The sequence below is a fragment of the Setaria italica genome, chromosome IX (genome assembly GCF_000263155.2).
Source record: "Setaria italica strain Yugu1 chromosome IX, Setaria_italica_v2.0, whole genome shotgun sequence".
Taxonomy (NCBI): domain Eukaryota; kingdom Viridiplantae; phylum Streptophyta; class Magnoliopsida; order Poales; family Poaceae; genus Setaria; species Setaria italica.
Genome location: NC_028458.1, coordinates 56,175,016 through 56,189,378, shown reverse-complemented (window position 1 = coordinate 56,189,378; position 14,363 = coordinate 56,175,016). Strand labels below are relative to the sequence as shown.

The window sequence follows — 14,363 nt, the reverse complement described above, 5'->3', positions numbered from 1 at the left end:
CGGGACTGTCTTCCCGCAATACTTGGCCCAACAAAGGGCATAGCAACAATACACATCTGGACCAGCCGGCTACACGTAGCCAGGTCGAGACCATGATCCGGCCACCAGCCGACTCCTCCGACTAGGAAGCCTGGTCGGAAAGAGCCAGTCAGGGGTGGGACCACAGTCCGACCTAGAATGAGTTCTCCTGACTGAGCTCTCCCGACCGGGTACTCCCGACTGAGTCCTCCTAGCTGGGGATACACCGTACCACCCATACCACCCATACCGCTCCCCTCGACCAACTCGGTCGGGGCCAACTAGGACAACCGACCGGGGACGCCCGCTCAGTGTGGACCCAGGGAGCAGGTGGGACGGATAACGAGGAAGCACCCGAGTCAGCTGGCCGTATGCAGAACCGTACCGTGCCACGCCCTGCGTATGCCTGTACAGTACCGCCGTAAACCTACTTGCTATGACGGAGTGGCCTGACGAGGAGAACAGGGACCGAGGATGGAGGCTATACCACACCAGACGACGTGGGCTTCGACAAGACTAGGCAGCGCCTGTACACTCACTCTTTTATCCTTTCCGACCTGTAAGGCCGTTCCCTTGCACTCTTACATTCTTACACTCTTACGCTTTCACACTCTCACACACTTAGCGCACGTCTGAGCTCCTGCCACTCTCTTCCACTGAGATGAGAACAAGGCCAGGACTCAGGCACCCCCTCTCATCCTCCTCTCGTTTGTACCCCCACTGCAAACTTTGAGCACCTGAGCTCAGGAATAAAGTTGTCCCACTGACCCCGACTGGACGTAGGGCACGTTGCCCGAACCAGTATACATCCTGTGTCATTGTGTGCTAGGTCATATCCGATCTAACGCACGGCAAAACAAAAAATATTTACTTGTCGGCCAGATTTCGCACCGCCACGTAGTCTTTTACATGCACTTAGATATATATTATGTTTAGATACGTAGCAAAAGTTATGTATTTAGAAAAACAATTTAGGACGGAGTGAGTACGTAATTTACAATTTTATCATCACAGCCAAGCTAATTAATTATTACTCCTAGCTCCGTAGAAGAAGGTAGTTTTACACAGATGCCATTACAGCGGTAAATAGTGCTTTTATGTAAGTTCATTACAAGCAACAAAATTTTCTGAACTACACGTCTATATTAGTGGTAGATTATCTCTCTGCCTCTTCTTCATTTTACTTCATCCTTTAACTACACCGGCTACGGAGTTCCAGCTTCCAAGTGCTGCAAAATAAAAGTTGAGAAGTGGTAAAAGGATTGAGTGTGTACGTACTACGGAGTACAAACATGGACTATCAATGATGGCAGAACAAAGTCGTCAGAGGGTGCATAGCCCAAAGTACAAGGACAGTAGTTGCTCAAGGATACCATACGAAGGAGCACGTAGTGGTGGCGACTCACGCACCCATGACCATGTTCACGTCAGGGGAGGGACGAGACGATGGAGTGCATAACTGACTCTTGTCTATCACAATACGAGACAACTCTATATTGTCCACATATATGCAAGCGTTAATAATAACGTATTACAATCTTATAGATACATAATTATAAAGTTTAGACATAAACTTATATTAAATAAAAGTTGACTTAAAGCTAGGACTTTATACGACACGACGCTCTAAGAGTTTGAACCACACTTTTAAACACACATACACTGTACACACGACACAAACACATCCATGGCACCATCAACACATTTTGTCTATAAACTGGAAATTGCTTCACATCCGACTGATTTGTTGGACCCATGTACGACCACTGTGTGCATGTGAATTGTACTGGTGGGGCCTAAATGTTTGCTTTGTCTATTGCCAGATGTTTTTATTTTTTAAAAAGTCCTATGATTTTTGTGATTTTTCCCTTATATGTTTGGATCATTTTGCATTTAAGTGTGAATTGCATTGTTTCCATGATATTTTGGTAAGCTAAACTACATAGTAAGATATAATTAAATTACCCATTTTTTACCATGTACAGAATACATGTGCAACTAAAACACCACCAGAAGTGTGGAATATACTCAAATAAGTAGATAAACTGAGATGATGATAGAACTAATACTTCAATATTTCATAAAGAGAACTCAAATGTCAATGCCAAATTGCACCGAAGTTCAGGATGTATAGGAAGAAATTACACATGTAAACAAAGTTCAGGTTGATGGAGAAAGAAATAACAAAGCCAAACTTATACATCGTAATAGCAATCCCATATATACACAAAAAAAATTGTAGCCCCACCACCTCTGATGTGACTCACATTACCACCTTTGCAAAGACATTGAGAGTTATAAGTTCCAAATCTGACTATTCTCCATTTGTATTCCAATACAAGCACCAGACTGCTTTCGATGCCGGTGCCCTACAAGATGGGAATTTAGAAAGGCAGGCTAGTCCATCTGCACCTCTTGATGTCATCTGTTTGATGTATGTTGTGGTAGTCTCTCCGGCCAATTCGGAAAGCAACTAGTAGTCTCCCCCGCGCAGTAGCTCATGATTGCATTTCATTCCCTTGTAAGTTATTTCTTTGAAGAACATTGTTGCTTCAACAATGGCAATGAAGTCCTGACCATGTAGCAGCACAATTTCTCCATGTAATTACCAAACAAGGAAACATGCTGATGGAACAGAACTGTTAGCTGGAGACATGTGGATAAGAGGATGCTTCTGCAGCATCCAGCCATCCACACCGAGTAGATGCGAGAGCAACATTGCATTCAGGGGTATTCAGGGGGTGTGAATTCTCTGCAACCTGCAAAATTTTAACGGACAGAGTAGTTGCAGAAATTCAATTGAAAATTAATTCCCAAAGAGAAACAGTCCCTCATTTTCATATATCACCCGATCAGTTAGTGACGCTTTGTAAAATTAGAGAAATAGACTTTGAAGTTAATCATGCCCCCAAGGCCCCAACCCACTCTTAAAAGATAAAAAAGAAATAAATAAAGAAAGAAAAAAATGGCAACCTTCTGAACGTACAAGATGAATTGATGAACATCGTATTCTTGCAGATTCATTAAATTCATGTAATTCGTAATTCATGTTTACATTGTAGAAATTTACCACATAATATGTGAGGTGGGTAGAGATGAAATAACATAAACAATACAATGAAGCACAAATCTGCAATACAATCATCCTGTTTCAAAATAATAAATAGAAAGACAATCAAGGGACGTTTAGGTGCCGTTGATACCTAATCCATTACTTTGTCTAGTTCAGCATGAAAATATGCTGGATTCAATTGGGACTCCAGATTCCAGATGGAAGCTTTACCCCCAGCACAAGGACCCCATCTTTGAGATTTTTCCTTGAGAGTGATGATAGGAGATGACAGCCCACATGAGAGAATCCTAGCCATGCCATTTATAGGCTACCAATGAACAGCATTGTAATAATGGCCCAAATAGTTTCAAAGACAAGCAAATATAGGAAGCAAAATTTTTACACAAAGAGGAATATGTGCAGCTTATTGCCTTATTTGTGTAGATTTTAGCAAATGGACCGTGATGTCTGGTTATTCCTATGGCTAAATGCTAGTCATATTTAACAGCAGATGAAAATTCTTTAGATCGTAAGTTTTTTCAACCACTGACAAATAATGCATGTGAGTAGGACGAGAAACATATTAGAACAATATATACCTTGAACAAGACAGAAGAATTGAGAACTCTTGGAACAAATCAATACAAATATTATTATGAACGTAAATAATTACATTGTGATACTAATCTGCACAGGTTTGTCCAGATTCCATCTATAAGAAACATCTTAAAAGAACTGAGCAGCAAATCTGCAACTAATACTGAAGCATCTTGAGCCTAGGTCGGGACTTAACAATCTCCTATAAGAAAGAATATGTCGGAATAACTTACGATGTTGCCAATCCTTAGAAACCAAGTAGATTGCAAAGAAAAGTTGCTTCTGCTGCTGCCATCTTCTAAAACACATGGCATGGTCTGACATTCTACTTCAGCTGCTCACATGAAACCGAAAAGCCCTCTTGCAAACAAGCGTGAGCTTCTCCTTCTCCCCTTGTTTGCAGTTCTCGTGCTTCTCATTGGTGTCAGATAAAATCGCAGCATCCCGTTGTCCAAGTTCCCAGGCGATGTATAATGCACGCTCCTGCTTCTGCCAATCTTGCTATTCTTAAGCCAATCGGTCCGGAAATTCTGTACATCCCCATTGGATGCAGCCTGTGAGCTTCGACTTGCGCCTTGGCTTGCTCTGCCCGACACATGGCCATTGCGTCCAGAATGAAATTCACCACTAATATCTGCTGATTCCGCATTTTTACCCCTCCTGATTTCCTTCCTCGACTCGGAGAGGGACCGCTCAAGAACATGCTCCCCCTTCCTCACGAATTCCTTGAGTGGGCTCGTTATGCTGCGATCCCACACCCTGCTCCACCTGTTGGACCTCCGTCTTCCAACGCCAGAGACAGCCATCTCCATCCCAGTGTCACCAGAACCCCTTCCCCTTAAACGCCGCCCATCGCCACCTGCATCAACTGAGTGCCCCCCATTCCTGCTCTCTGCAACCACGGCTCGGGTCTCCGCAGCGCCTTCCTCAGCATTGCTCCTCCTTACCCTCCTCGCCGCATCCGGTGGCTCCTCTAAGCAGGCAAAGGAGCACGCGAAGGCCCTACCCACCATCGACCCGTCCCACGAGTGGCGTGGTGGCTCCAGGGAGCCCCTGCTCGGGTCCCGGCACGCCATCCACTCGCACGAGCGGCGGAAGCTCGGCTTCCGCTCCACCTGCGCATCGCCGCCGCCACCGTTGATGGCGCTCGGATCCGCCGCCTCCCCCCTTGGCGGCGGCGGCGGCGAGGGATCCTTCACAGAGCCCCCACTCCTCCTCCACCGCATCCCTCTCGTCGGCAAAATGGACCTGAGCCACGACCCGGGCCCCTTCCGCTTGCCCCCTCGATCTCCCCCTCCAGAGCCGAACTGAAACTCCGCTGGTTGGGGGTCCTTCCCTTGCGACGGATTCGCGGCACCGCTGCCGGAGTCGTCCAGCTGGAAGAGCAGCATGAGCGTCTTCCGCAGCTTGCCCTGGTCCGCGGCGCCGGAGCCCTCGGCGGGCTCCGCGGCGCCGACCTCGACGATCTCGGCCTCGGGCTGGTCGCGCACGGAGGAGAGGCGCTCCATGAGGCAGGAGGAGCAGATGCCGGTGAGGAGCTGGGATGGGTGCCTCCCGCACCGGGGCGGCTCCGGCTCCGGCTCAGGCTCCTTCTCCTTGTTTCCCTCCTGCGGCGGTGGCGGTGGCGGCGGCGGCGGCGGCTCGACCTGCGCCGCCTGCTCGCCTTCCTCCATTGGGTTGGGACTCGGAAGCTGGCTATGGCAGGCCGCCGCAGCAGCCAGCAGCCCAGCAGGCGAGTGAATCGAGTCAGGCGGGGACAAGCGGGTACGACATGGCCAGAAAATTGCAAAAACAAATAACCCTAGCGAGACACCCGAAAAGCGACTTTTGGGTTCGGGGGCAGAGCGGTCGGGGCCGGAGCGCGTGGGGAAGGGAAACGGGAGGAAAAGGTTCGTGGGCTTTGGGGCGGGGCGGGGGCGGGGGCGGGCGGCGGATGGGATCGAGACGAGGATGAATCGGTGGAGGGGGCAGCGGCCGGCAGAGGGCCTGGCGGGTGAGGGGTTTCTGCTCGGGGGACAAACAGAAACCCCTGTATCGCCGAGCCCGACGCGGCCTGCGGCCAGGCGCCGCCCGCACGCTCGCTGCTCCGGCCCGCGCGGCGTCCGGGAGTGGGAGCGCGGTGGGCGCGGCGCGCGTTCTAGCCTGTGCTGCTGTGCGGCGCGGGGCGGATGGTAACGCCCTGCGCGTGGGGCTCGCTCGCTCCACGGCTCCAGTCAGGTGGGTCACAGGACTCACGGCGCCGGATTAACTGCGGGGGTGGCGGTTGCCGCGCGGCTGGGTTGGCCGACGCGGCTCCGGCACGGGCACCGGCCGGGCGTTGATACCTGATAGGGCGGTTCGGGCCTGTTTGGATGCATAATTTGCCTGGCCGGAAGGTTGCCTGGAAGCTGCCGGGTCACTGTTTGGATGGAGTCCTGCCAATCTGCTTGACGCAGTTGTCCAAAAACGACTGCCGCTTCAACAGCTCAGGTTGCCCCCTCTAATAATATATTAAAAGCTTTTCTATTGCTTGTTGCTACTTAATTAAGTCCAACGTTTGTAACAGTGAGCTGAAGTATGAATTTTTTTTTCCTTTTCCATGGACGCATTTACAGTATATTAAGTGTAAAATGTTGGACACAAAAAATATTTGAAATTTTTCAAACATGTTTTTAAAATTCTTATTATAAAAAAGAATAATGTTAATCATAGTATGATTATAGGTACTTTAACACATTAATGGTATTAGTATTCTCAGGCACAGACTTCCAACCAAACAGACTATCGATCAACTTGCCAGGCAAATCTAAAAAAAAATTTAGCAACTCTCATGCAGCACTATTCACCGGGCTCACCAGGCACGTTGCTCAGACCTCCGACCAAAAAAGTCCTTCGTGCCTGCCGTGCCGTCGTCCTGCGGCGAGATCATGGCGGTAAACGCCGTGACCTGGTGAAAGGTAAAATGCCGAGCCAGTCACAGTCAGTTACCGATGCGCATGAGCAGCAGCATCTATTGCTGGCTCCAGCAGCTCATGATTTCGCAAACGGACAGTCCCAGCTGACGCGGTACGTAACGAACTGACGCCCATTAAATACGGTGCTTTGGACTATGCTCTTGAAGTTACTTCTACCACGGGAGGACGTCCATTTCAAATTTCTTTGTTTTCTACTACTACTGACAGTGAGTGTAGCACTCTCCTGACTGGGAAGAACCACCTGAGGCCTAGCTGAGCCAGTTCTGTTTCTCGGACGATTTGCTATCTGAACAAGGAATACCTCTGAACAAACCTAGCAACTCGTGGTGCAGGCACGCTAGTGGAAGTGGACAGATGCCGAGAGCCGCATTCGATCTCTACGAAGACAGAAGACCCGTGCACACACCAAATCCAGGACGAAGAAGTCACAACCTACGGAATGGATCCAGCACAGGCCTTTCGTTTCTGCAATTGTTCGTGTACCGCTTCGGCTCGCTGCCAATTTGTTTGTTCCTGGTGGCCTACTGGGGGTGTACTGGCCTGTAGGCTGTAGCCCTGTACATTATTTCCTCACACTTGATGGGCCTTATCGCTGGAGCAAAACAGTTCGGCAGCCCTTGTACCAAATATAGCCCTTTACTCCTAGAAGAAAAAAACAAAAGTGGCACCGCGTAGTACGTTGCTAGGCGCAATTGCCCATGTGCATTCGTGCAGTAGAAGATTGCACACTCTATCAATCATGGAGAAATTTGTATTCGTTGCTAGTAGCAATTTACATGGTCCCTGGCTGTGAGACTATATATGGCGTTTGGATAATAAAGGCTAAACTTTAGCCCTATCACATCGGATGTTCGAATACTAATTAGGAGGACTAAACATAAGCTAATTATAAAATTAATTGCAGAACTTCTAGGCTTAATCACGAGATGAATCTATTAAGCCTAATTAATCCATCATTAGCGAATGGTTAATGTAGCACCACATTGTCAAATCATGGACTAATTAGGCTTAATAGATTCGTCTTGCGATTTAGCCTAGAGGTTGTGTAATTAGTTTTGTAATTAGTCTACGTTTAATACTCCTAATTAGTATCCAAACATTCGATGTGGCGGGAGCTAAATTTAACCCCCTCCTCCCAAACACCCCTACAGTAGATGAGAAGGAGAAACACGCAACAAGTGGCCGAGTTCTTGGAGCCAGAAGTTTTGCTGAGGCTGAGCTCTACAAACATAGCGCCTCCAAAAGCTGGAGCTGGAACACGAGTATCGATGAACGATCAAGAGCTTTAGGGTCTAATCAGACCTAATTTTACCAGCGGGAAACGCATGTACAACTACCATCCTCCCTTCCTTTTGCGGCCTTGTTTAGTTACTCCAAAATCCCAACTTTGATACTATGAAAAAGAAGATTCCCCATCACATCAAATTTACGGTACATGCATGGAGTACTGAATGTAGATGAAATCAAAAACTAATTGCACAGTTTGGTTGTACTTTGCGAGACGAATCTTTTAAGCCTAATTAGTCAATACTTGACAATAATTTACAAATACAAACGAAACGCTGCAATATGCTACAGTTCTGACACAGTGATTTTGAACAACCAAAATTGGGCAACTAAACAGGCCCTGCATCAAGTTCGGTCGGCCAGCCCACGCCTACCTGACAGACACTTTCCGTCCCGGCTCCTACGAACATTCTGCAATGAAAGTGACCTCACGTCGTCCATCCGACCTGGGACGTACGAGTGCACCGCAATTACGCGTTGCTGCAAGGAACAGCAAACTCATTCCGTGGAACTGGCTACTTGCTAGCGACGGATTTATGCCGGAGACGACCACTTGTCCTGGATCACCACCGCCAAGCCGTCTCGCTCCGCCTTGTTTCCGGGCGAAAACGCGTGTGCAGTGTGCCAACTGCCACCCGCGCTCGGCGGCGTCGTCCGGCCGCCATGGTCACCCGCGCGCGCTGGCGGTGAGGGGGACACGGAACTTTCGTGCGGTTTCTGCTGCTCGGGCACGGAACGAATTTCCGGTGCCGCGACCGAGTAATTCAGCGAGAGAGAGCGAGGCCTTTCGTTTGTTTCCTTTGCAGTCGCAGTTCGTGCCCAAGCACAAAATGGAGAGGAAAAAGATCGCCTGCCGACCTGCTGTTGACCACTTGCTCACCGGTCGCTGGTTCTCGCCTTCGGCACAACTTGAGGTACTCCAGAGAGGCAGCATTGAATGCCTCCACCTACGCTAGCCTCCTTTCTATCTCGACCATGAGTCCGGCCCACTCGCCATTGAGCGGAACGGGCTCTCCTCGGCTGTGTGTCGCATGTAGGTGCTCCGTGGGCAATCAAGCCAATAGATTGACTTTGACTCCACTCCGACATTTCCAATTCCACACGGCTGGGTCCCACTGGAGTGACGTGGTACAGGTGCGGCACTACTAGTGTCCCATCATTGTTCACCCAAATGACAAAAGTAATCAGGCTACTAAAATAGCACAGCACTAGCCGTAGCCGGGCATGCACTTGAAGATAAAAAGAGTAAAAATAAAAATAAAGGAGTTCTAGCAGTAGGGGTACAAGTTTACATTGCCTCTCCACTGCAATACATCGTGCGTGCCACAAAATTGCAATCCTTTTTCGTACGAAGTGGCTGTCAACATTTTTACCAAAGGAAGTGCTACTAGTAACCATTTCTTCCCCGAGAGAAAAATCTATAATTCCTCTGCCGTTTCAAAGATCCGGGTCCCTTCTCTCCCTGAGCAAGTGTTATTGGTAGTATAAAATCTTGTTTGGAACCCACGGACTAAATTTAGCTGAAGCTAAACTAAACAGCTAAATTTTAGCTGGTCAGATCCAAACAGCCAACAGGGCCTAAATTGCCCACCTCCACTGTTCCTCCGTTCAATCATCATTTTTTCTAATTTGCAGGAAATATAAGAGATAGACCGGTAAAGAAACAAAATGAAGAGGTAAAGGTTAAGACTGCAATGGCTTTAAAAATTAAGAGAACCTTTGTTTTGACAATGTTTCACTAACAATCACTGAACAAAAAATAGAGCACTTTCGGTGAAAGAACATTGCGGGCTGGGCCTACGTGCAGCGTAAAAGTCTGGTCCGGATCCGAACCAGTCCAACTTGACGCGCCGAAAAAGAGCGCAAAACCCTCCGACCCTTCTCGCTCCCGGCTCCTTCCTCCAACCCCGTGTCGTCATCAACCCGCAGCTTTCCAATTCCAAGCCATCAAGGCAGCGAGGGACACCTCCTCCCTTTCCTCTCCGCAGTCCGCACGCGCCGCAGCCTCGCTAGCTCGTGCAGTGCCGACCCGAGGGCCAAGATGAGGAGCGCCAGCGGGGGTGCATCGCCCTGGAGGCGGAGCGACCCCGGCGGCAGCGGCGAGCTGTCCCGCGTCTCCGTCGCAACCACGGCATCCTCCGCCCCCGAGGGTTCCGTGAGCGGTGGCGGGCGCGGGCTCTCCTTCCTCGACGCCTTCCGCTCCTGCTTCGTGCCCCCGGAGGCGCGCTCGCCGGAGACCTCCATGTCCGACGACTTCCACCCCTCCCACCAACGTACGTACGCAAACGCCCTTTTCTGTACCCATTTTCCACTGCTTTTGTACTTTCAGTTTCAGGTGCCCTTTTCAATCCAAGATGATATTTTTGGCAGGAAAGCTAGCCCTTTTTATGCTCTTTTCTGGAGATTATTGCGCAATAATTCTGGGAAAAATGCCCTGGTGCAACGAGCAATTTTCGAGACATTTTCTTCAAGTGGTGCTTAATTAGTACATCCTACTTTTTTTTTGCAGAACGATTTAGTCTTATCTTACCTTTCGTTACATGCATTTTGTAGCATGTCTCCTGCAACAATAATCAATCTCTCCGACTGAACTTTACAACTTTATTCGGACGTGTGCGACACTTCACCTTGTAGTTTACAGTTTTTATTTGTTTGCTGTCCACCTGTCGCCATTTGATCATGGCCCCAGACTCATATTGGTCAACTTTTTTAATATCGGTTACCAAATTAGTATATGCAAACCCTTGCCACAAGGTAGCATTTGTTAATTTGCTCTATGATTGAAGAAGAATTCCAGAGCATGTAAAGAATGGTGAACCGTGCCCTTTCCCGTCTAGTCCAAACTCTTGGCGAAATTAAATATCTTAGTGATGCAGACATAAGTTATCCTTGAATGCTCGCTGTTGAATTCTTTCAGCAATACACGTAAATGCTTTTGACTATTTTTGCAGCACGTGCTGGCGATTATGTTTTCTGCCATGTTCAGGTGCTTACCTTATCTATGTTAAATTTGCAGTTTCACAGTCGGTGAGCTCACAAGGTTCTAACAGTGGGAGCACTTTTGGGAGCAAGCGATCAATTAAAGGAATGTATAGTCCCATGCACAGGAATTCTTTAGAAAGGGAGATGCCTGGCAGCACAAAATTCTCCTTGGCGCAGATCCAGAAAGCAACCAAGAACTTCTCACCAAACTTGAAGATTGGGCAGGGTGGTTCTGGGACTGTATACAAGGGCCAGCTTGCTGATGGTACTCTCGTCGCCGTCAAACGGGCCAAAAAGGTTTGTGCTTATTTTCTTATGACCTGTTTATGTAAGCTAGTTCTTGCTACAAGGCTATATGAGTTTCCGTTCTTTCCAGAATGTTTATGACAAGCATATGGGTCGTGAGTTCTGGAACGAGATTGAGACATTGCAACGCATTGAGCACCTGAATTTGGTTAGGTTTCATGGGTACCTAGAGTTTGGTGGCGAGCAGTTGATAATTGTGGAGTATGTTCCCAATGGGAATCTTCGAGAGCACCTTGACTGTAAGAATGTCGTGGTCCAGTCAATTTCTCTTCTGCAGTACTAGTGCAATGGCTTGTTCTAACTGTCTTACATGAGGTTAGCTATTTGCAGGTGTAAATGGTAAAGTATTAGAATTCTCAATGAGATTGGAAATTGCAATTGATGTGGCTCATGCTATTACATATCTTCATACATACTCAGGTAAATCTTCTTTCAGCTGCATTTTGTTTCTTAAGTTACCATATTAATTGTTCTTGTTGTTCTGGGGTGTAATGTTTCAGCAATAATCCTTGACGTTCTAGTATTTACCTGTGATTTGAGAAAATATCTCTAAAAGTTGCATAATCCATGATTCATCTATTTTACTTCAGAAATGATATAATAGCATTCGTAGTTAAATCAAGTTATCGTCTGCTATGCTTGCCTACTTTTGCTGTAATTAACAGAGTTGATACAACTGAAACCAATATTAGATATCGCTGGAACAGCTGTGCCAAGAATAATCAACACCTCAAAATACAAACATTCAAAATTTATAATTTATAATTTATAATCCTTGTGGGAAAGCAGCCAATATTTAACTGAGATTACTGCAATACACTTCCTACAATGTATGAACCTGTATACACTTCTCTTTCTTATTTTTGTAAGACCTATGCCACACCCACAAGTTATAACAGTAATGTTTGTACTATATCGATTATTTTACATGCTATGAACCCATAATTCTTGTGTATAAAGAATATCTGATGAGGGATCCTCTAGTGAATGACACTGGAAGGCTCGTCTCCACAAATTTATGACTAGCCTTGACCCAGGCCACTAATTACAAGAGACCATCTAAGCTTAATTTCAGGTTTCCATTTGATGCAAGTTTCTATGCTACATGTCCTGAAGCAAAATTTGGATACAATGAACTTGCTTGAACATTGTTGGGCTTGATTGGCAGATGGTAGACTGAAGACTTCTTCTGTCGCATAGCTTTACTTTCATATAAAGAACTGAACTCGAAACAAATCATCTGTGAACATCTAACCACTGGATCATTAGCAATTAAATGCCGTCTCATTTGTTCCATCAACGCAGATCATCCAGTCATCCACAGGGACATCAAATCCTCAAACATTCTTCTAATGAACAATTTTCGAGCAAAGGTTGCTGACTTTGGGTTTGCCAAACTGGCTCCAACTGACTCTAGCCATGTCTCTACTCAAGTCAAAGGTACAGCAGGCTATCTTGATCCAGAATATCTCAGAACATACCAGCTCAATGAGAAGAGTGATGTCTACTCCTTTGGAGTCCTACTGGTGGAGTTGGTTACTGGAAGGCGCCCTATAGAGCCAAAGAGGTCAATCATTGAGCGTGTTACCGCAAAATGGGTTAGTTTCTGTTACTCTAGACATCATACTTATTTGCATCACCATTTGTTTCCATTACCTGATGAAACAGCGCGAACACAGTTATGCAGTACTATACCGTAGCAACCAGTCTACATTGGTCTTAATGTGCTTCCTCCACGTGGTACTATACTGGTTTTCACAGGCAATGGAGAAATTTGTGGAGGGCAATGCTATTCAAACACTGGATTCGAATCTGGAAGCAAACAACGCGATCAATCTGGCAGTCGAGAAGATGTTCGAGCTCGCTCTGCAATGCTTAGCTCCAACAAAGAGGAACCGACCGAGCATGAGGCGATGCGCGGAGATTCTATGGAGCATACGTAAAGATTACAGGGAGTTAGTTGTACCCACCTCGGCCATGCACTGAAGTAGCTCATCTGGAGCAATCAAGTGAACAAAAGATGCGTTCCAGTTTGCTTTGCAGGGATTCTTTCAGTTACCGCGAGTAGTTGTGAACGGGACTGATGGCCTTCCTGGATGTTGTGTCTGTCTACTACTAGTAGCTAGCAAACAGAAAATCCCTTACAAGTCTTCCTACACAGTGTGATAATGTTGCTGAGCAAAGATGTAAGAATACAAGTATATAATGGTGTGTATATCTTGTAGACTTTCTCATAAGGTGGATGCATGAAGAATCTTGTTTTCCCGACTAAGCAAATGCATTGTGTATGATAGAGCAGTTTTGAGAAACTTTAGTTTTTCTTCCCGTCGCGGCGGAGGTGCAGAACTCAGCGTTGTAATTTTGGAACTGGATCGAGACCGAGAGCTTTCCTGACAAGCAGCACAGTATCGGAGTATCTTTTATCTAAGGTCAGTCTTGTTGGAGGTTTCATTAAAAGTTTCATGACCATTAAATAACATATCACATCAGCAATTTTACTGACATGGCAAGGCAAGATCATTTACGAGGAAAGAGGAGAGGGAATGTCATCATATGTACGAGAGTCTTAGTAACTGTTCCATATGAAACTGTTCCTGACGGTTTTTTTAAAAAGCTCGTCAACGAAAAAGTGCTGGAAAGAGAAGCGCAAAGCAAGGCCACATTGTCAGACAGACAGAGACCCCTTGCGCGCACAAGCCGAAGGGTGCTGTGCTCGTCTTCCATCCGTCGATGCCAATGTGAAGTTTCCTCCAACAGGCATAATTAGACCCATTTATTTCTTATCACTGGAAGCCCAAGGGTCAACAGTGCATGAGAAGATGGCAAATAGCTACTGTCTCCGTACCAAAATATAGCTATTTAAATTTTTTAAGTCAAACTTTTTTAACTTTAACCAATAATATCTCTAAAAATAATTTATTTCAAATGAAAAAAATATATATTATAATAGTTGGTTTTATGATAAATCTACTAACATAATCTTTATGTTATTAGTCTTTAGAGTTATTGTAGTCAAAATTGGAAAAGTTTAACTTTGAAAAAATCTGGACGTAGTTATATCTGGGACGGAGGGGGTAGATAAAAACTTTATATAACACTAGAAAAGTTTGTCCCCCAATAAGCATCAGAATTATCTTTCGGTTAGTCCTTTTGGCAACTTCCGTTAA

At 46.4% G+C, this 14,363-nt stretch overlaps 2 protein-coding genes across 4 annotated transcripts; one reads left to right on the top strand and one right to left on the bottom strand.

The window, feature by feature from the left end:
- Window positions 1–2,183: 2,183 nt before the first annotated feature.
- On the bottom strand, window positions 2,184–5,828 carry LOC101760140 (capping protein, Arp2/3 and myosin-I linker protein 3). Of its 3 annotated transcripts, XM_022823562.1 has the most exons (3): window positions 3,901–5,828; window positions 3,222–3,398; window positions 2,184–2,777 (listed from the first exon to the last, which is right to left on the bottom strand). In XM_022823562.1, exon 1 carries the CDS (start codon window positions 5,338–5,340, stop codon window positions 4,006–4,008), a length of 1,335 nt encoding a protein of 444 aa, XP_022679297.1. In that variant the 5' UTR covers window positions 5,341–5,828; the 3' UTR covers window positions 2,184–2,777; window positions 3,222–3,398; window positions 3,901–4,005. The 3 variants fall into 3 exon arrangements, with proteins under 3 accessions (XP_022679297.1, XP_022679295.1, XP_022679296.1); XM_022823560.1 differs by lacking the exon at window positions 3,222–3,398; XM_022823561.1 differs by lacking the exon at window positions 2,184–2,777 and having other exon boundaries at window positions 3,038–3,398.
- A 3,963-nt stretch (window positions 5,829–9,791) lies between these two features.
- LOC101759732 (calmodulin-binding receptor-like cytoplasmic kinase 2) lies at window positions 9,792–13,473 on the top strand. The gene is made up of 6 exons (XM_004985641.3): window positions 9,792–10,181; window positions 10,925–11,187; window positions 11,267–11,435; window positions 11,527–11,616; window positions 12,502–12,794; window positions 12,958–13,473. Exons 1-6 carry the CDS (start codon window positions 9,950–9,952, stop codon window positions 13,180–13,182), a joined length of 1,272 nt encoding a protein of 423 aa, XP_004985698.1. The 5' UTR covers window positions 9,792–9,949; the 3' UTR covers window positions 13,183–13,473.
- The last annotated feature ends 890 nt before the right edge of the window (window positions 13,474–14,363 follow it).

Coding starts and splice junctions, on each gene's coding strand:
- LOC101760140 (XM_022823562.1), bottom strand. CDS start 5,340: ATGGAGGAAGGCGAGCAGGCGGCGCAGGTCGAGCCGCCGCCGCCGCCG.
- LOC101759732 (XM_004985641.3), top strand. CDS start 9,950: ATGAGGAGCGCCAGCGGGGGTGCATCGCCCTGGAGGCGGAGCGACCCC. Junction 10,182..10,924: donor CTTCCACCCCTCCCACCAAC/GTACGTACGCAA, acceptor TTAAATTTGCAG/TTTCACAGTCGGTGAGCTCA. Junction 12,795..12,957: donor AGCGTGTTACCGCAAAATGG/GTTAGTTTCTGT, acceptor TGGTTTTCACAG/GCAATGGAGAAATTTGTGGA.